Genomic DNA, 22,516 nt, shown 5'->3' with positions numbered 1-22,516 from the left:
TCTTTCTGTCCTTCGGGGTCTGCTAAGGAAATGAAGTCTTTAGGCACATGACCCATAACATACTCCGGCCTGTGATGGAAACCTCTGGACCAATTTGAAAGTCATTTGCGGACTACTGAATTCACTGCATTGCCATGGCATTGGCAGATTGCGGTTTAGATAAATGGCACATTCACAACAGTATTGAATGTCGAGAGAGGTTCCGGACAGTAGGGACCCAAGAGGGTCAAAGTTGGAGTTTTTATTTTTAGACTGTTTTCCATACAAGTAATTTCTTGACCTTGAAAACAACTTTTAGCGTTTCTTACATTTTGAAAGTCACTGTCCGGGCTGCAGTTTGTTGTTGAGGGTTTTGCAAATTTCTAACACATAATGCAACATTTGGCTCGTGTATGGTCAGCTGTTATATTTTGGCTATTTTAGGAGAGTGTCTGAGTTTCAGATCTGAACTGATTCCAGGATTACACTTTCCATTCATTGCACGTCTTGCTGTAGGGCTCAGGGAGCCAGGGGTTCCTACAATGATCCGTTTTTGTGGGACGTGTTAAAGTGTGGTGCCTTGCAGCAGTTTTAAGATCATAGAGTTTTTTGTTGCTCAAATGGATGTAATTCCTAATATTTATATGTTTCCCTCGTCTTTATTGCTTGATTTTGCTCGCAAGGAAGTGTCACTTATAGTCGTTGAATGTAGCTCATAATTAAATTGAAGCTATGGAAGTGTCCACATGATTAATCTCAAACCTTGACAGCTATGCACGTTATATTCTGTAGCTCTCACGCTCTTGCCACTTTCTTAGATCTTCAGAAGCCTGCAGCAGGTCAACTGTCTCGAAAGTGAAACTGTATTTAATTTGTCTGTTTCGAGAGAGGAGGCAAAGGCTAACCTTTAAGTGGATAAATAAGTACTTCTGTTTGAGTCCGTAATAGGGGCCAAAGACCTTTCTGCCTCTGTGAAAAGTTAGAACTAAACCAGTGAGGGTAGTGAAGAAGAATAAATCATTGCTTTGTGCTGTTTGGCACTCCCCATCAGACCAAATCAGTGGTCTACAAAGTATCATAAACACCAGGGTCTAATGCTGGTAACCTCACCCTTTAATGGTTCAGACGACTATGGCCTAGTGGCCAGAATAACCTTTTATTACACACAGCTGTGCTATGGCTGAATCATCCCACTGCAGCAGTTGACCACTAAACCCTTACAAGGCAGTCAGAGGAAAGGGAAATAAGAATTACTCTTTTTCTACATTGTTTCTGGAGGCCTTATGTTGCATAGTAAGTAGCCAAGCTAGTCTGAGTTTGAACTTTGCATTCTGGTACTTGTAGTCCTGGAGTTACAGTGGGAAAATCAAAACTACAAGCAACATAATTCATAGATCATTCGTGGACTGGATGAGTTTTTTCTGCCTGACACTGAGCACCTTGCAATCTGTGCGATTCTTGATGATACCTTGGAAAACTGTATCTGCCATGTGTCCCGGCATAGGGTGAAATACATTTAATTGTATGGAAATTACAAACTTCCATTTGTGAAATTTAAATTGTGCTAGCATTCAAGCTCGAAATGTTTAAATAGTGACTACTCATTGTACTGACAGCCATAAAGCTCCTTTAGTACATCTCTAACCTCACTTCCACCAGGCATTCTTTAGCCCAGTACCAAGACTAGCATAGAGCTCACACTGCATCTCTATCCTCATTTGTACCATGCACTGCCTTCCTCCGAGCTTTCACAATACATCGCTATCCTCACTTGCACCAATGCACTGCTACAATCCTAGTACTAAGTCTAGCACAGAGCTCTCTCAATGGAACTCTAGCCAGACTTGCACCAGGCATGACAGCTATCCCATTACTAAGACTTCCTCTGGGCTCTCACAAAGCACTCACATTGCATTTCTATCCTCACTTGCACCATGTATTCCTATCCCACTACTTAGGTTTTCTTTACAAGATGCCTGTAATTAAACGTTGACCATACCAGCCCCAAAGTACTGATTCTGACTGGTACCTTGACCCCTAATATTTGCATCGCAAGTTAAGTTCCCCAGAATGGGAAAATAAACATGTGAATCTGGGAATAGTTGGTCCTTTACCACATATGGATTTCTAATTCTAGAGACTTTACAATTTATGTGATTTTTCACATGCTTCAGATAGGTTAAAATGTCAGCGGACACGTGGATTTAGCAGGTGTGGAACTACACAGGGTAAAATTGGGCTTTACACTAGTAATTTAGGATTCAAGAACACCAGGCCATCGATAATCAGCCAGTGCAGAATCCCCCTGTGGATACCACTCCAGCAGACTGGGAATGAGGACCGAAAATGTCCATGAAGCTCTTGTAATGCATCTATATCTTGACTTGCACCCGGCATCACTATCCTAGTTCTAAGAATTCCATGGAGCTTTCGCAATGCATTTCCAGCATGCCTTGTATTATGCACAACTCTTATAGCTCTGCGATATCTCCATATCTTACACAGTGCGCCTCTGTAAGTAGTATTGACAGTATTTTATCTGTAATATGCACTATTATACTTCTAATCAGACATTTGCTGAGCTTTCACATTTCACCTCTCTCCTGATTTTCATTATGCACTGACATGCTAATAGGGGCACATCCTCTCAGCTCTTGCAAGTTGGACCTCTTATGACTTGTACTGTACACTGGTATCACAGTATGGAGGCAAGAACAACACTGCTAAAAAGTAACTAGGCTTACCTCCTGAATTGCTTACCCTAAGCTCCAGCACAAGTAATTCTGCTCATTCTGTATCCGTTTTGTGTTGCGGGGGAGGTGCTTACACTCATGCTGCCTCTGCTGTGCCCTTTCTGTGAGTATGAGGCAAGCCTGCACTGCTGCAGCCCATGCTGCCCCTAATCTGTGTACCTGAAAAAAAACATCCAATTGTAATGGCGCCTGAGCATTTGGGGGCTTTGTGTAGCACTTGAGGCGTTAATTATGCTGTCTGGCATATGGTGCCTATCACATAGCATGGGACAGCTGCATGCCTGACATATCATGGTAGCATCCTAATGAATATATGTCTTCTGATTGAAATAGGCTTATAAGCATCTCTGTTATTCTTTTTTATTTGAAAGTATTGTTTAATTTCGGTCTTATTTCAGGTTTTTATTACCAGCAATGACACCTCCTGTGATGTCATCAGGGCATAAACTCACATGGCATCACTTCCTGTGTTAACAGCTGGGGCCATGTAATGTGATGTCCCATCCAGTAATGTCATCACAGGTCAAAGGGTGCATGATGTCACTTCCGCTACCCCATATATTTTGGTGAATCAATTTCCATGTCCTCAGGCTGTGATCTAGGGCACATTGAGGGAAGTCTTGACCACTTGAGGGGGAGCAGAACTTGAAATCAGAAAAGAGGTGAGGGGAGAATCTTAAAACTTGATCTACAGCATAGAGGAAGGGAATATAGATGTATATGCTGAAGACAGAGTATGGAAATGCAAAAGAGGAGCGGCAGAATGGAACACAGCAGAGGAGAAGAGCGTAACTGGAAACCATAAGGGAGGAGAAGGAGAGGAAACCTGGGCCACAAGAAAGGGAAGGGGGCGGGTCACCACAAGACAGAAGGGTGTAGAAACCTGGGACTAGATGGAAGGGAAACATGGGAACATTGCACCAGAAGAAGGTGAGATATGAAACAGAAAGATTCAGAGATACATATGCCTGTAAGAGAGCACGAAAATGGGAACATAAACACAAGTGTGAAGAAAAGGGGAACATGGAACCTCAAGAGAAGAGGAAAGGCAACATGATCACAAGAGTGGAAAGAAATAACATGTAGCCCCATCACAGGGGACCTGAGACCGTGATCTAGATAGTATATAGGGAATTAATAGAAAGATGCATCAGAAGGAAGGTGCCTACTGGAATATGAGACAGCAGAGGGAGGGGAACATAGAACTAAAAGAGAAAGAAGAAGATGTGAAACCATAGAAAGGAGAGGGAGGGATACCTCAACAACAACAGAGAAAAATGAACCATGGAATCACATGAGCTGAAAGAGATGAAACCACAGTATGGACAAGGGAGGTTAGCACAGAAGCACAAGGGAGAGGAGATGAATGACAACATAGACCCACATGAGGAGTAGGAGAGGAACACATAGTATCAAGAAAGATGTGAGCAAGGAACCACAAGAATAAAAATGAGAACATTGGCCTATAAAAGTGACAAAAGGGAGAAGGACACAAATGAGCATGGAGGGAAAACTAAACCAGAGACAGAGAAGGAGGGTGATGTGATTACAGAAAAGGAAGATCTGAAACCCCAAGGAAGTGGAAAGAAACGTAGAGCATTGTACCACAAACTAGAGAGGGAAGGGAAAATAGAAATACAAATACCCTACCTTGAGGAACTTTGAACTACAAGGGTCATTCTTTGTAGTCCCATGTTCCTCTCCTTCACATCTTTTGAGGTTCCATGTGCTAGGAGAGAAAGAGGGGGAAAGGGACACACAAGGAAAGAGTGGCAACAATAGAGACATAGGGGAAGAGAGGGAGGGAAACAATGAACCATGCAAAAGAGTGGAGGGGCTTGGAAGATGAACATGGAGCTAGAGAAGATACAGGGGACAGTGAGATCGTGTATCAAAGGAGAGAAGGAAGGATCTTGAGTTGCTAGGAAGACAACAGATGTCACCCCACTTCAGTGATTCGAAAGCCTATGCTCCTGTTTCAACAGCTGACGGCATAGTATGTGGCCTCGGTTAGCTTAATGATGCGCTCTATCCTTTTTGCCCCGATTGCAGGTGGGGGACTTGGTCCGAGCAACAAAACTGGCTCCGTTCTTCAACTCCAGCACTGTTTATGCCTTCGGGTAAGTATTCCTTGCATCAACTTGTGTCTTGTGCTCTCTTGCGCGTGCCTCCTGACACCTCTACTTCTGATGAGTCTTCTCCTTTTCCAATTTCTCTGCAGCACAGATATCAACAGATCAGCACATCAGAAAAATAACAATAAAATAGATACCATGTAACAAACATGAGAAAACTGATGTGAAAAGGGTACAAAAAGACCTGAGAGCTGAACATCATTCATTAACATGTAATTGCTTTGACGCAATAGTTTTCTGGTAGTTTCAATAGTGTGCCATTATCAACTGACACAACATAATAGCACAACATAAGTCTAATTTACATTGGTCAGACGGACTTATCTAAACGACGAACTAAAAATAATGGTGAGGCAGTGTGCCGCCACCTTCTTTCTGTTTAAAAATAATAGTAGCACCACTAGCTTCAGAAATTGCTCAAAAATACCACCCTGTACTTGTAATAAGTTAGCTTAATGTGCAATTAATTAACAATAACATTTACACAACAATAACAAAAAGTATATAGTGTAGTCGTGAATTGGTCTGTAAAAACAGAAGTTAAAAAGGTAGTAGAGAAACAAAGCCTAGGAAAATGCTCATAAAATAAAATCATCATATATTACACTCCATTTTAAAACTGCTGAACCTTTCAAGGCAACATTTGATCACCTGGTGCCCACAGATGACCCATGGGACGACCACAATGATAATCCCCTGTGGGATCCAGACCTGGACCATTACCCTGTAAGGGTATCTCCCCGGACGGCACCGTAGCAACCCACAAGGTGATACACCGGGCATCCAAAGTGGATATGGATGTCCTCATTGAGGAAGATGATTTCCTCATGGAAACAGTCTTTAAGTCAGAGAGAACCTTCCAGTTCTTCCCACTGTTTACGGCATGCTCAAATCAGCCCCTGATATCATCAAAGAGCCCATCAAGGCCAGGGTGCTAACACCATGGGTAGAGAAAAAATACACGCCTTTTCCCAAAGACCCAGCCTTCATCAGGGGGTAAATTCCACCAGACTCCCTGGTCACCAGTACAGTGCTCCAGTAAACTTCCACTCAGACCACAGGCGTCACTCCCCTGCCCAATAATGAGAGCAAGAGGCTGGAGGCTAGTCAGGAAAACCAGACGCAGTAGGGGGCTACTACCCACTGAAGGATAGCCAACTCTGTCGGCCTCCTTTCCCACTATGAAAGGGCTTAGTGGGGCGAGAGGCAATTCATAGTCATGCATCTCCTAGAGGAATTCTAAAAGAGGAGTGAGGAAATAGTGCCGGGGGAAACTATTTCCATTGCCAAAATTCGCAGCACCCTCGATGCTGCAAACACCGCATATAGGAGGGTCAACACTGGTGTCCTCATTAGACACCACACCTGGCTCCACATTTCAGGCTTCAAGCCGGAGGTCCAGCAACATCTGCTCAATCATCCCTTTGATGGAGAACATGTGTTTGTTCTGCGGGTTGATCAGATGAAAGCAAATGAAGAAGGACATCGAAACTGCTAAAGTCATAAGTGCCCTTTAGAATTCATCACCTACGGGCTCCTTTCACAGGCAACAATACAGGGTAGGATTCAAAGCCAATTCATCGGCCCCAACCCTCTCATACCAGAAGCATCCGCAGTCATGCCAACCGGCAGGTGGCATAAGGGTACATTAAGGGTCATCAAACACATAAAAGGTGATGGGAGAATGCTTCCAATAAGTATAACCTCTGGCAATCGCTCTGGGTAGCCTTCCAACCCATCTTTCTTTTGCCCACCATGCCACCTCAGATTAGATTGCGCCATATGCAGTTAGACACAGGCCATATGCTAATCAGCCTTGACCCTGCTCCAGTAGAAACAGTTCAGCCTAAATTACCAAGTAAGGGCCTCTTTAAATTGGAACATAATCAGTCCAAGACTGGTTTCGCCCTGATTGGGGCTTTTACGGCAGGTGTAGCTTGGCTCCATTGGCAGAGTGAACAAGGGACCCACTTTGGAAAGCCAGGCCGTCTCTGAACTGGAACATTAGAAACCCAAGTCCGGTTTTGCCCCGATTGGGGCTCTTCAGTCAGGTGTAGCTTGGCTCCAGGGTCAACAACAACATGGGCAGGGGCAAAAGAGGTTCTAACAAAGGAGCTCCCCCTCCAAGCGTTGTCGCCCTCCTTTATCCTCGATCACAGGACACCTTTCAGGGGAGACTGTGGGATTTCCTCCCTCATGGAAGTCACATCAGACAAATGGATATTGGCAGTGGTCTGCCATGGCTACTGCCTAAAACTTCTAACACATCTTCCAACAACCTACCCTATGCCAACACCCTTAGCAGCAACTATCAAATCCTTCAGCAGGCAGAGGTGCAAGTTTTTCTTCTGTAAGGGGCCATAGAGCAAGTCCCCCTCACCTGCGGGGCAAGGGGTTCTACCTTTACCTTCTCATCCCCAAGAAGGATGTCTCCCTAATCCCCATATTGGAACTCAGGCCTCTATATCACTACATCCTCTCTGAATACTTCCATATTGGTCACGCTAAAAGGTATTATCCGTCTACTGCAACAAGGTGAATATATGGTGACACTAGACCTTAAGTATGCCTATCTCCGCAATCCATCCCACCCACCTGCGCTACCCCAGCTTCATGCTGAGTGGTCAGCACTTGTTACAAATCAGGGTTTTACCCTTGTCATTGTCAGTGCTCCAGGGGTATTCACAAAGTGCCTACTAGCAGTAAAAGCCGCCCACCTAAGAAAGGATGGGGTCCATGATTTCTCATTCCTCAACGATTGGCTTATCAAGAGCACAAGCAAGAAACACTGCCTAGGAGACACCCAGGCTACCATCTCTCCTAAACAGCCTTGGGTTTTCAATAAATGTCTCCGCATCCCACCAACAACCCCTTCAAATACAGCCCTTTCTACAGGCAGTGCTAACTCAGTCAGAGGCGACACCTACCCAAGCCCACAGTGGGTGCTATCCTTTCAACAGCTCTTAACCCTTTTTCCGCCGAATCGTAAACTCTTAGTCAGAACTGGGTCTTGATGAGTCTGATGGATTCACAAGGTACCCCACGCCCAGCTTGATATGTGCCTGCTACAACAGTTCCTCTCATCTCAATGGTCACAGGCAGAGGGTCAGTAGTAAGATATAGACTTGGTAAGCACTAGCACCCATCACTCTCTGCAGTTATCAAACAGCAGCAATCTGTTGCAGTGCATGCCCTTCCTAGATCCTATTCCACACGGATGTATGACGTTACAACGCATACTTTTACAACGCCTACCTTTACAACGCGGTTTTTACATCGCATACCATTACAATGCATAGTGCTTTTAGGCGCTGGATAGTGATTTATTTAATTTACTATTCCAACTCCAGTCCCCGTGGATAGTAGGGAAGGTGTTGGATAGTATATTAAATACATTCCCTATCCTAGAGCCCCCCCCAGCGCTATGCGTTGTAATGGTTTGCGTTGTAAAAGTTGCGTCGTAATGGTAGTGCGTTGTAAAAGTTTCGTTGTAAAGGATGTTTCCCATTCACCATCACCGCGGATACCTCTCATGCTGGTTGGAGAGCTTATCTGGAAAATAGGATGATACAAGCTATACGAACTCCTCATCACTAGGCGCCACATCAACTACCTCAAGCTCCTTGCCATACACCTTGCCCTGAAAACCTTCCACCCCATCATTAGCCCCTTCACTGCGGGGCTGTTCCCCCCGCTGTGCTGGGGGGCAGGGGGGGGTCGCGCACAGCGCCCTGATGCTCATGACGAGCTCAGATCGTTATGAGCCACGGTGCTCATGGAACGCTCAGCACAGTAGGGGAATCAGCCCAGCGTGCGAGCGTTCCATTAATCGGGCACGGTCATGAGCACCGGAGCGCCGTGGCTCATGACGAGCTAAGCTCGTCATGAGCACAGGAGGGGTTAATGGCTAAACAGACAACATAACAGCTATTCACAAGCTCCAGAAACAGGCTGTTACTCACCTACTTGCCCTCTCTCTAGTAGCAAAAAAGACATGGCCATGGGTACTCCATGATCTCATTCACCTCATAGTGGAGTACTTTCTGAGAGTGATCAAAAACCTGGCCAACCAGCTCAGCAGGACACATCAACAATTCCAAAAGTGGGAACTCCACCAACAGGTCTTGCTCCATTACACCGCTCATAGACCTTGTCACCACCCCCGAAAACTCAAAATTGCCAAACTTTTTCTCCAGGTACCCACATCCACAGTCAAAGGACAATGCGCTATGGATAAACTGGTCAGGGTATTCATAGTCTTGGTACTCATTACTCAAGATGCCAATCCGAGATTACCAGAGGCTCCCCAGCATGCCAGACCTTCTCACCCAGAGCCAAGGTCAATTCAGACATCTGGACCCCAAACAGCTCAATCTAGGGTTCCAGCACCTGAGGTCCCAGAGCTTGGATAACTTTGCCTCCCATAAGAAAGCATGGGCATCCTACAAGAGTCCCACAGGCTTACCACTCAAGCCTGTTATGCAGCAAAGTGAGAGAAACATTTGGCCCTCCTAAACCCCCTAAAGCCCACAGTCTAAGACATCATTTGCTAACTGCTTTATCTTCAAAGGTCAGGCCTTGCCATATCCGCTTACCTGCAAAACAGGGAGCATTCCTCCCTTTTCTACATACCATTCAATAAAGCTTCATATAGGGCCTCAAAAAAAGTCATCCCTCCAAGGTAGGCTATCCTCTTTTAGGATTAAAACTATAAAAACTGATAAAACCCAGCAGAAAGGCAAACAACCCTCACCAGTGTAAATATATAAACACTGAACAACCACAAACTAAAATGTCATTCAAAGAAAGGAAAGTGAGAGAAAATTAGTAATTTTTATTTCTTCCTGAAGAGTTCAACACAACGTAGCTTTGTCACATAAGGAAGCAGCAAAAAAGATTGATATCAGTTATTGTGCTTGAGTTTTGTTGTTTACGGATTTCAGTAACATATTGTTTCTTCTTCCTTTTGTTAGCCTTGAATAATGGTGCAATGTTCAGAATCATATTTTAGATCTGATCTAATTATTTTTATTTGAGACACTGTAGAGAGTCTAGGAATAGTAAAAGTTTAGGCATATTAAAATTATATTAAAATTAGATTGCATCTTTTGACAGTGTTTAATTATTTCACTGATAGGTGAAATGGCTGGCTCATTGGAATCTTTTATTTTGATAATCAAATTTATTGGCATTTGAAATAAACGAAACATACAAAGACAGCATGAGTGTCTACACTGTATCAAAGTCCATCGACAGCAGACAGCGGGATATCAGACCTAGGAACAAAGACCCCGAAGAGGCCACCTCGTGGATATAGCACAACTGAAAAGAAACGTGCACAGTAATCAGAACAACAAATGTAGCCACTTGCCCCAAACCCTTTCAAACTTCTCAGGACATCCCCTGGCTTCGAAGAGGGGTTCTTCTTGGGCCACACACCATTCTACCCCTCAACGCCATTTATGCACAGTAGGGGTTTGTCCTGGGACCAGGCCGCCGCAAAGTCTTGTTTAGCCACCGCAATCGCAGTGCCTAAGAAGCGTTTGTTGGCTCTGGAGCCATCTAGGCCATCAAATACTCCCAGGAGAAGACGCAATGGGTTGTGAGGAACTAGCCATCCAACCTCTGTGTGAGCTCTGATTCAACACCTGCCCAAAATGAACCAAGAAGAGGACATTGCCAGACCATGTGATAAAAATCAGTCAGAGCGTGGTTATACGGTGTACAGGCTCGGGAGGGGCGTAGTTTTGCCCTGTACAGATGCACAGGGGTGAGATATGCCGTGTGAAGATACTAAAGTTGGATGAGACGTAATTTAGAGGAGTTCGTCAGGGTTTTGGGAGCCATGAGCGCGTCTCCCCAATCTGCTTCTTCTAAGGGTCCCAACCAACCTCACCAGCGGGTGTGCAGCGAGTCTAGGGTCGCAGGGCCATTGTTTACCAAGTTCTTCATCATGACCTGGGCCTCTAGTGGGCTGAATTCAGGGAGGGAGGTGGCTGGTGGGATGTGTGCACTACGGGCATGTCGGAGCTGCAAATATTTATAGAATTGGGTATTATGAAGGGAGTGGGGTTGCTGCAGGTCAGAAAAGGTTCTGATGTGATCTCCCACCCAAATGTCCCCAAGGAGTGAAATCCCGATCCAATCCCACTGCCGAAAACCCTGAAGGGCCGACGCCTCGTGGAGCCAGGTGCCGTACCACAGGGGTGTATGCTGAGTACGTTTCTTGTCCCATCGCGTGTAGCGCAGAGCGCCTGGCCGTTAGGACTGCTCTAGTGACAGGTGGAATGGTTTTGGGTATGGGAGCCCCATATAAGTAGGCCAGGAGCTGCGGAAAGTCCATAGTCCTGACCTCTGTATGATAAGCCGGGTCGGACTAGCCACCAGCGAACAAGTCGTGAACGACAATAAGTCTAATGGCCAGATAATAGAGGTGAAGGTTGGTCACACCCATGCCCCCGTCAAAGCGAGGTATCCGGCAGCGAGCCAGGGCCATACGTGGCCTCCCACCTCCCCACAAGAACCGGGTGAGTATGCGATCAAACTCGCGGAACCAACCACCCGGAAGTTGAAAGGTAATATTTTGGATAATGTATAGAAACCGGAGGAGGATCATCATTTTAAAAAATGCCCCTCTTCCGAGTGGGTTGAGTGGGAAAGACTGCCAGCGTTTGGGATCAGCCTTGGCCTTCGTGACTAGTGGTGTGAGGTTGAGAGCCCATTCCAGCTCCGGGAGCAAGGTCACCCAGATCCCCAAAAATTTGAACGATTGGCGTCACAAGGGGATGGTTGACTGCCAGTCGAAGCAGGCCCTTGATGAATGGAGGGGAACCAGAGTGGACTTCGCCGGATTGAGCCGTAAACCCGAGACATCTTCAAAGGCATGGAGGACCTCCAGGCAGTGCGTCCCAGAGTTCTCCGGTTCGACTAGAAAAAGGAGGACATTGTCCGCGTATAGGGTAACTTTGTCAATTTGATGGGGATCCCAAGACCATCCGTGAATTTTGGGGTCGTTGCTTATGAGGCAGGCCAGGGGCTCCATCTCCAGCGGGAATAAGAGTGGTGAGAGAGGGCATCCCTGACGGGTGCCTCTCCGGATAGAAAAGGCCCTGGAGAGGGCACCGTTGGTCGGGACTTGTGCCCTGGGGTTGAAATACAGGACTCGAATAGAACGTCTAAAAAAGGGACCAAAACCCATCGTGGCGAGAATGTCCTCCAAATAGCTCCAATCGACCGTGTCAAAGGCCTTCTCGAAGTCGAGAAGCAGCGCCAAGTACAGGGTGAGGAGGTGGCGGTGGGCAAGGGCGAGGTAAAGGCGGCGTACGCAATGCCGGGTACCACGCACAGGCATAAAGCCACACTGGTCCGGGGTGGACCAACTTGTGCAATAGGGGAGGGAGGTGTTGAGCCAAGGCAGTGGCAAAGATTTTCATCTCGGTGTTGATGAGAGAAATCGGGCTGTAGTCCGCGCAGGATAGGGAAGGTTGCTGGGTCTTTTGAATTACCACTATAGTAGCCACATCGGTCTCAGGTGAAAGGAGCCAGTCTCCACCACATGTTGGAAGAGGTCAACTAAGTGAGGGACCTGTACATCGCAATATGTTGCATAGTATTACTTCGGAAAGCCGTCTGGCCCTGGTGTCTTTCCAGAGTGCAGCAGGGAGATGGCTCCATGTATCTCCTCTGGGGTGAAGAGAAGTTCAAGGTCCGTGGACTCATCCTGTGTAAGGCAGGGAAGCTGAACCTCTGCCCGTTCCAGCAGTGCCGTCAGAGAAGCCCGAGGGGTCCGGGCTGAGTAGAGCTGGGCATAGTAGCCCGCGAATGCTTGGGCCATAGCTTGCGAGGTACAGTGATGGGTACCGGCAGCATCACAGACTTCAGGGATAATGCGGCTAGCCTTGGGATAGGAGACCAGGTTATGCAGCAACTTTCTGTTTTTGTCACCCCATCCATAAACGGGGGCCACAGCAGAGCGCCACAGCATCTTAACCGAGTCTAGGGAGACCTGACAGATCTCTTCCCGGAGCATCGCAAGCTGCCTAGCGGAATAAACATCGTCGTGGCGCCCGTGTTCAATTCTAGTCGTACGGCCTGAGCCTCAAGCTGAGTCAGAAGAGCAGTCTGTGCTGCCCGTTTCGTGTGAACCAGACCCCCTAGCCTCCCTACGTAGGGTAGCCTTACCGGCCTCCCACAGTGCACCCGATGAAGGAACCGAGGCCTTGTGAACCAGAAAGTATTGTTTTAGTTCCACTGCGAGGGTGTCCCTGATTTCCGCCTCTTGTAAGAACCATGCATTCAACTGCCAGACCATACGGATCCCACCAGAAGATGTCCTAAATGGAGGGACACCGGGGAGTGATCGCTCAGTAGAATCTTGACCATTGTAAACTATCAGATTTACCCACAGAATGGGTAAAGCCCTTTAATACATCAGCTCTCTTTTCTAACAAGTCAATATTTGTAGCAGGTCAACTGCCAAACACCCCATGCATTAAATGTTTAATGTGAATGTACATCTGAAAACAATCCTGTTACCATCTACATGAGATAGTGGTGAAAACATGGCACAATACTTTCTATATACCAACAAACTTCATAGCTGCAAGGTGTCCCATTGTTATGTGTGAATCCCTCAGTTAATTCTGGATTTTTACCCAACTGCACTTTACTGCTGATGTTTTTGAGCACACAGTTACAGTTTTAACAGCAAAAGTACAAGTCCCAGAATACAGTGAATTGTCAGTCAAAGGATCAGGATTGACTTAGAGTGAGACATTTGCCGTAGGGACACTTAGCAATTATACATGTCTTGACAACAACAGCAAACACAAGGAGATGATGGACGCAGAGCTGAAACCTTTCAGACACTCACCCCCAGTCACTGATCTGGGTTGAATCCATCATCATTCTTTAGCTCACTATGCCACCCCAGTTTGGACTCAGCTATACGCAAATCAGTTTTGACCCTGTGCCTCATGGGAACAGCAGCAGCACCTTAATGAAGTCAGGCAAAGAGTGCAGAAAGGCAGGTGTGGGCACGCTTAACGCATCTCATTTCAGACTACTCAGATTGCAGGGCTACAAATCTGGTGTAATCCTACATTTTAAGGGTTTCACAAATTACTATGCTGTTGGCAGGGTTGACCACTCTTACAGTATCGTGATGTTCAGTAAGGGATAGATGAGTGACCTGCAAATGTGACCAGAGTTTTTTATTAAAACATTTGAACACAGCACTCTTTCTTTTTTAATTCTTTAATGGTTATATAAACCAGACAGAGAGATTTTTGAAAGGTAATGTGATGTAAGCGGCAAATAAGACTTTCTCTTCTTAAAGTAGTCTAACATAAGTCAATCGGACACTACATACCATGAGTTATTTCTCCTTTAAATTAAATATATGCTTAATAACAATCATCACAAAAAAGTAACATGTTTTGTAAACACTTGAACAACACAGTTTTTGTCTACTTTGGGTGGTTAGGCAAGCGGAATAAACACTGATAATCACTGAATAAAATCTTTTTAGAAAGCACTGAAAAAACACTACTGAAATCCACACAAGAATATATACTGAAAACAGGACAGCCTACTTCCAGAGCACTCCCATGCACAAGTGTGATACTCAATGTAGTCCTCACCTAACTCATGTGACCCAATTTGAAGCCTATCTGCTCTTGCCCCCCTCCAGTCCCTTTCCTGGAAGGTAGCTTTACTTGTGGCTGTGACATCTCTCAGATGTGTTAGAGAGCTGCAGGGCCTCACACTGCAAGAAACTTTCTATCTAATAGACTTCTAGACGCGGATTCTTTATCCTAGAATTAACCCCATGCGTCAGACTGGATCTAGACATTTTTCGTGAGCAGTACCCCTGCATGCTGGGAGTGATGTTCTCGGTGCCTATATAGACGCAAACCCAGAGCTCTGATGTCAATTCTTTTCTTTCCATGCCCGTCAGAACAGATCCGGAGAAAGCTACCCCTGTCATTTTTTGACTTACCCATTTTTGACTTTTTGTCCAACTGTTTTGAGAAGCTTTCTCCTGGTGTGGCATGGATGGCCTCTTGAAAAGCTGGCTTCAAGCCCTGTGGTGCCAGACAGATGTTGATGACGAACCCACATCTTTTTTACCTCTGGTGCCTCGAGCGCGTTCATGTCTTGAAGATCTACATCAGCCGCCGCGCTATGCACCCCGAGGCCTTAAGAAAGCGGTCCCTCAAACTCCTTGCTGCTTGACGTGTGATGCCGCATCGGTCTCAATCTCGGTCAAGAGGAAGGTCTCGGGATCTCTGGCGGAGCCCTAGAACTTCATTGCACTCAACGTCTCCTTCCAGTAAGTCCCACAGAAAGAAAAGAAGCAAGAAGTCACAGAGGTATTCAACTTCACCCTATACATCGAAGTCATCTAATGAGACGTGGAAACTTTGTCATTCAAGGCCTGGCACCACAGTAGAGCCTGTGCCTGGGCTGGCTCCATGCCTCTCTGAGTTTCCAGGACCCAGAAAGATCCAGGCCCAACTCCACGAATTTTATGAGACCATGCACCTCATTTTTAGGCAGCCCCATTGGGTTTGAAAGGAGCTCCTACTGGTTCCCCACTGACGATTCCACCCCGGCACCAGTATAGCCCCTTATAATCATGAATCGGCACCGTTCGTACCACCTTGACCTTCCCCAGCGCCGTTCCTGTACCGATGCTCTAGTTCCTCCAGCGTCGGCATCACCAGTCTCATCCCCGACTCTAACACATAGAGGGAGGGGTGTCATCTGACACAACTCCAGCACCGACTGGTGCCATGCCCTCCAGGCCAGATCCTGAGCCCTATTCCTTTGGGCTAAGATGTGGGGAATATTGGGAGGCTCCCGAGCGGCTGCCAAGCTGGTCTCGAAGCGAAGTGTAGTCTTGATGAGAGTGTGACTACAGACCAAACTTCCCGCTGGAGAAACCATAAACTTTATACCCAATATAATCAATAAGAATACAAGTTCAGGTGGTATCAAGTATATATGCTCTAACCTAAAAAGTAGCTACAAATTATGTAGTGTTGAATGTTGTGATTAGTATACAACAGCAGGAGTGGAACTAGGTATCAGACAATGAATACGCTAGGTCCTGAAGAATAGCCGAGAGGGGTTGGCTAGAAACATGTCGACCATTAGGAATTTGGAACATTAACTCCATGAGTCATAATCTTTCCCCTGTTTTTAACCATACCCACTAGGGGTCAGAATAAAGTAGTCATTACCTACTAGCCAGGTATTTTTAAATAGCGTCCTTTCCTTCACTCCTCCCTCGCAGATCAACCTGTCTCTCATAGTTGAAAAATAGTGCTCCTGCGTAGTTCGTCTGGGCTCAGCACGCCCCGTTGCACAGTGGAATGGGAAGGACCCTATGATGAAGCATGCCACCAAGAGGAAACCCTGGAGGGTGAGGGTTTAACAGAGAATGTTGTTTTCTCCTGAGAAAGAACTAGAACTTTTCGAAAATAAGGGTGTGTGCCTTTTTTCTGTGTTATGAACTGAACTTGGAGGGCGGCCTCAGCCCTTATCCTCTATCTCCCCATTTTTGTACACATGAATATTGGGATGGGCCACTGGATCCTGAAGTATACCAGCCCCTAGACCCCATCATGGAATGGTGTGAGGAGTTGGTGGATGCCAGTGGACTGGACACCTCTCCAGATTCTGGCCTCATCTCTCCTCCTAGCGTGGCTACAGAAGAGGGAGCATCTTTTGCTATGGTGGTGAGAAGACTAATGTCTTGACAGAGGTACTTAAGCCAGGGGTAACCCCCTCAGAACCCCTTCTCCCATTTATTGAAGCTCCTACGGACATCCTGCTTGGGACCTGGTCCAAACACTGCACAGGGGCTCCTGTGAACAGGACGATTGCCCGTTGCCGTCGTCCTGCCCCAGGGGACCCCAGGATCATTACGCAACAACAAACTCGGAGAACTTGTTGGTCCTAGCCTCCACTTCCTTGTAAATCCTGGTGCATTCCCTACCACCCCACCAGATAGGGAGTTCAAGAGGCTGGACACATTAAGCAAGAAAATGTTTTCTTCCACCAGCCTGGCACTCTGGTCTGTGAACACCATGTGCCTTTGGGGCTGTTACTCCCATGCACTCCGGGGATTCGGTTGCTTAGCTGCTGTGCATGGTTCCAGAGGAGGCCAGTGCTTTACTCTCCCAAGGTATGGCAGATGGGAGAGATGCAGTGAAGTTCACAATTCACATTTTCAGTGGCTGTCTAAGTTTTGCTTATGTATTTGCTCTTTGTAGGCTGTAGTCTCTTCAGATACAAGGGGGACTTAGCACTGCCGTGCTTTAAGGCTAGCAGAGCTATGGCCAGTTCCAGGGCTTTCAATGCCCCCTGCCAACCCCAGTCTGCCTTTTGCTCCTTTTGTGGCCATAAAAGGGGCTTCCAGCCATGCCTTTACCTGCCCAGCCACCATGGGATGCAAACTTACCAGCTTCTGCGGGGCCGAGGGTGCAGTACCGACAGGCCCAGCCAGAGCTTTGGACAGTCCACCACCCCCGCCAGACGCATCCACCAAACCCCTTTAGTTTGCCCTCCAACCATCATGGACACCTAGTGGGAATTTGGATATGCCATCATCTGTCCCACTGGAGCTCAAGAACATCAGATCGCTGGGTTTTTCAGATTGTCCTATGGGGCTATTTCCTCTCCTTTGTGACTACCCCGCCACCCATGCCACCCACTTGCGACAGGCTTATGGAGAACCATCTCTCCTTACTCCATTAGGAAGTGGCGGCTCGCTTGGCCAAGGGAGCCATAGAGAGGGTGCCAACACCAGCAGTAGGTCATGATTGTTATTCCCGCTACTTTCTGGTGCACAACAAGGACTAAATCCTTTGTCCTATTCTACATCTGCACCTTCTCAATTTCTTCTGCAAAAATGAGCAATTCAAAATGCTCACGCTCGCTCAAGTCCTGTCAGACCTGGAGCAGTGATACTGAATGGTAGCATGGACTTGCAGGACACATATTTTCACATCCCCATCCTGCCTTCCTTCAGGCGTTACCTGTGGTAATCATTATAACATTGCCATCATATACTTTAGCACATAAAACACAACTGGAAATAATACTAGCCGTACTAGGCCCACTCGTATTGCTATGCTTTCCCTAGTATGTACACTATGGACAATGCTTAATCTAACTCCCCCCTCTTTTGAGAGAGAGCACCTTTATGCGATGCATGATATCAAGATTATGTACATATACAAAACATATATCGCTTTTTAGCAGCCTTGCGGGAGGAACCCAGTGTCAAAAGGTATTGTGCTCTTGGCACCAATCAACATAAAAGGCGGCACCACCAGCCAGTGTTGTGAATCACAGGCCTTCCGCACTGGTCACTCCTGCTCACACACCCTCACTACGCAGTGTAACAGGTAACAGCCAGTCCATGTGTCACACTTTTACATACACATACGCACTCAGCACCCTAATGCGGTGCCACTAGTAGCCTGTAGGTATATGGGTCACCCTCTGCAGACTCCGTGGCCCAAGCCGCTCTCCACCCTCAAGCTCACCCCTATTGTCCTATACCCCCAGATGGAAGATAACCAGCCCTCCCTACCGGACACTGCCACACACTGCCGAAGTCACGCTCAGTCTGGGTCCTCAGGAAGTAGGTGGGAATATGTAACAGTGTTATTTAAGCGGTAGACGTAAATAAAGGAGAGGTTAGCAGCCACGCAGGAAGTTCACCCACAGGTTTTAAAACTCATAGGCATCCCACAGTCTTTTGACCTGCTTCTGAACTGTCTCAGAAAGGTTTTTCCAATTAAATCAATTTCTCTTGCTACTACCTGGTGCCAATATATCTTCGGGAGGTACCAGGTGTGGAAGGAGCAGTTATTCTACCACGATGAGAGTCAACAAGGGAACAGATGAATGGTGATTAACACTGGGGAGCTTCTCGGTAGGATGAGGCGCCCTGATTGGTACACAGTGATCTGGCTCATGCCCAGGCTATCCGGCACAGTGACTGGTGTGCGTAGGGATGAGTCGCACCAGGCACTTCTGATTTCAAACACGTGAGGAGGAAAATTCCGCACCACCTTGGTAAGGAGGCACAATGACTGGTGCACGTCGAGTTGGGTTGCACCAAGCAATTCCGGTAAACACAGCAAAGAGTTGCAATTTTATACCCCTCTGGAAATGAGGCGCAACGTCTGGTGCACGATGATACAGGTTGCACCGGACCAGGCCTATTACACACAAACAGGCGGAAGTTCAGCAGAGCCAAATGAGGTAGAGTGCGGCACTACTCGGGGTACACCCCCACCTCCGAGGGTCGCACCCTGCGAATCGGACACTGCACGCAATGAGCATGCAGTCAGCGTGTCACACAAGAGAAATGCAGCAAGATCAACTAAACGGGCCACGCCGGGTTCAGCAACCGGTGAATATGCTCACCACCACTATATGCATATGAGTGTTGCGTTCACCACAGTACGGGAACCAGACGCCTCAGATGCTGGCAAGATTTCTAGGGGCTCCATATTAGGCAATCTGGTCTCCTGACACAAGTCTTAAGCCCACGCTCATACCACGATACCAGTTTGGCTTTAGTAGCCGAGGTGGGCACTTGAGAGGACACCACTCTCCAGATGTCAGAAGTAGATGGTGTAAGTCCCTCAGGGGAGATCTTTGATATCCTTGAGATCTCCAGGATAACAGGAGGCCCACCGTCAAGCCCTTGGAGAGCACACTTCAGGGCGCCACACTTCCTCTGTGTGCACAACAGAGTCCTCTGACAATGTGCACCATGCAGTCCAGATTCTCTGGTCCCACATCCCCACAAGTATATCTCCCTCTTTTCTGGAAGATGGCACCTGTAGTTATAAACATTACTGAAAGGCAGTGAGGTATATAATCAGAAATATTAATTTATATGAGACTGCATCAAAGAAAATTGACGTGCAGGACCGCACTAGCATTACTCGCCATTACACTTTGCTGCTTACTTAGAGGATACTGGCTGAGATTATTGAGACCGCAACCGATTGATGATTATATATCGACACTAGCGACTAATAGCACCTGACCTGAAAGCTGTCCATGATAGAGGCAGACAAAACCTGTTGTGTTGAACTGATGTAACAGTCCATGCCCTGATGAAGTCGTTGGCTATCACCATTAGACGAAACACGCGTTGGCAAGAACTGTGGCTGTTGATTGTATCCTTGAAGAACTGAAGTGTATTTTGAGTTCAAAAAAGTCTTCACAAGATACAAGTTAAAGAATAAGGACCAAGGACGAACACTTGAAAAAACTACTGCATGGACTCATGATTTGGATTTCATATAATTTGCTCAGGAAATTAAATTTGTGTCTAACCAGTAGTCATACTATTGTGTGTCTTTGAGGTTGGGGTGGTTTAGGACTTTTCCCTTTGAACCACAAATGTCTCCCCTGAACTGTAGGCCTGTCTGCCATGGAGCCTTGGAATACAGTTCTTAATCTTTAGTGGGTCTATGATCTGGCCGATAGAGGCTAAGTTCCACAACCTCTATCTGCAATCTATCCCATTTGGCCCTCAAATGGCCATTTCCATGGGATGCTCATGTTTTATGGATGTCAATTGGGGACTGATGTGCTCCCCCGATCACTGGTATCCATTGCAGCGAAACACCATGGTCCCCGAGACTTTTGGACAATAGAAATGTCCATATTCTATAAGTGACATTTCTAAGCGAGTTATGCCTAAAACCCCTTTACCAATGGAAAGGGTTTGGCACTGTGAATCCGTTGATATGAAACGTCATGAGCCTGCTCCACTGCAATCCACCATTGTACTGTGAAGTATTGTCAACCACTTCCCCATATTAACTTATGGACAGAGCAGGCCTCATTGGTAGTGAAATCACTCATAGGTATTCCTCACTACCTGGGCACACATGCGCACCATGATCTGCGATGGCAGGAGGCACACATAGTTCCCAGCTCCAGTGGTGCCGGTGCACCTGCCCGAGTCTGCACAGCAGACTGGACACAGGTTTAACCAATACGTGTGTCTATGCACACGCACTAACCTGTGTTGTCAGGTTGCACATGCAGTTATGGGCACCATAGGTGTGGGTGCGAACTCACAGCAGCCTACACTGGCAAACTGCTCATGAGTTTACCTATGATAGATGCTAGTGGTCACCCACCGGTCTGCAATGACAAATCGACCCATGTTTCAGATCATGGAATCAGCGCCATTTCCCAACACAGATAGCAAGGGTGCGCACACTTTTATGTGGCAAGGACAGACCGGGCACATGGCTTACTCAGACTCGAGCACCTGTTAGAGAAAACAAGAGAGATTCCTCTGTGTTAGACCTATTTAGTTATCAGATGTACGCAAATATTTTTTCGTGTGTACAGTCTTGATTTATATAGAAGGACAGAGGTTTACATCCTCTAGAGTGGTTATTCTCGTAAATTCACGAGCCCCTCCATCCGTCCAAGAGGATTGCCAATTGCCTTCTATACATCTGATAACTAAATGGTGGTCAATGTTATTCGTGTCTTCACTCTCCTGGTTTGAAAAAGTCATGAAAAGAAACTGATGTCAGCATGCTGGGGTAGCGCCGGTATAGGCACCACGCACGTCACTTCTGACACGGACGCTGCCACGCTGAGCTGAACAATATCACCTACCGGCGTACAGAGTTTCTGCTCTCGAAAATCTTTTGGATCCAGTCTGATGCATGGGGATAATCCTAAGGTAAGGAATCTGCAGCAAGATAGAGTCTTTACCAAATAAGGCATTACCAAACGTGAGTAACTTGTTTTTCAGGTTCAAAATTATACAGTAGTACTCAGGACTAACCCACATTCTTCCCCAAATTGGTTTCTCCTTTCCAACTTAATCAAACCATAGATCTTGCAGTATTTTTCCTTCAACCAGAGTCCACAACAGGAAGGGCCCTTCACATTCTAGTTGTCAAACGTCTTCTCATATGCCACATTGACAGCACCCAGTCCTTACGCAAATCTGACTAATTCTTCATAGCCTTTGCAAAACCACACAAGGGCCACTCCATCTCCAAAGCAGGCATTAAATCAATCAGTCATTTGTTAAGCGCACTACATACCCGCGAGGGTCTGGATAGTCAAGTGCATCCAATCCTGCTGTCATAAAACAAGAAGAGCCCTCCCTGTTAAACCCAGGGCACACTCTGCGTGTTAAAAAGCATCAACCATGGCTTTTGAAGGGAATATCCTATTCACTGACATATGTAAAGCAGCTTCTTGACCAACCGCATACACTTTTTGTAAACATAATTGTGCGGATAAATTAGTCAGACAACTGCCAATCGGCTAAATGGTCCTCGGTACTCTGTTGCAGACTTCTGTATCATTCACACACTATCCAATTCTTGTAAGTAGGTACTGTCTTACATTCGGTGCGGAGCATGTGTATCAGCATGTGTATTTACAACAGCACATGCTAGGAGATGAAAAAGTTACTTAGCCTGTAACCATCTGTTCTTAGATTTTAGTGCTATAGATGCACATGCTCATACCCTCTTTCCCTAAAGCGCGTGGCTCTAAACAGATTTCGTCCTTTACTAATTAGCTTCCGTAACCAATCCACATGTTCACCATACTTTCTTTAATCACTTC

General features: G+C 46.5%; 1 protein-coding gene across 1 annotated transcript in view; it reads left to right on the top strand.

Annotated features, from left to right (window-relative positions):
* Positions 1 to 22,516, top strand: part of TMPRSS6 (transmembrane serine protease 6) — a 257,626-nt gene that overhangs the window by 59,537 nt on the left and 175,573 nt on the right. The window contains exon 4 of the mRNA XM_078650238.1: positions 4,785 to 4,852. Within this exon, the coding sequence (XP_078506364.1) occupies positions 4,785 to 4,852 (68 nt within the window). The remainder of the gene's footprint in view (positions 1 to 4,784; positions 4,853 to 22,516) is intronic.

Source organism: Lissotriton helveticus, chromosome 1_1 (assembly GCF_964261635.1).
Source record: "Lissotriton helveticus chromosome 1_1, aLisHel1.1, whole genome shotgun sequence".
In the NCBI taxonomy this organism is placed as follows: domain Eukaryota; kingdom Metazoa; phylum Chordata; class Amphibia; order Caudata; family Salamandridae; genus Lissotriton; species Lissotriton helveticus.
Note: the sequence above shows the minus strand (reverse complement) of the source record. Positions and strands in the feature narration are given on the sequence as shown.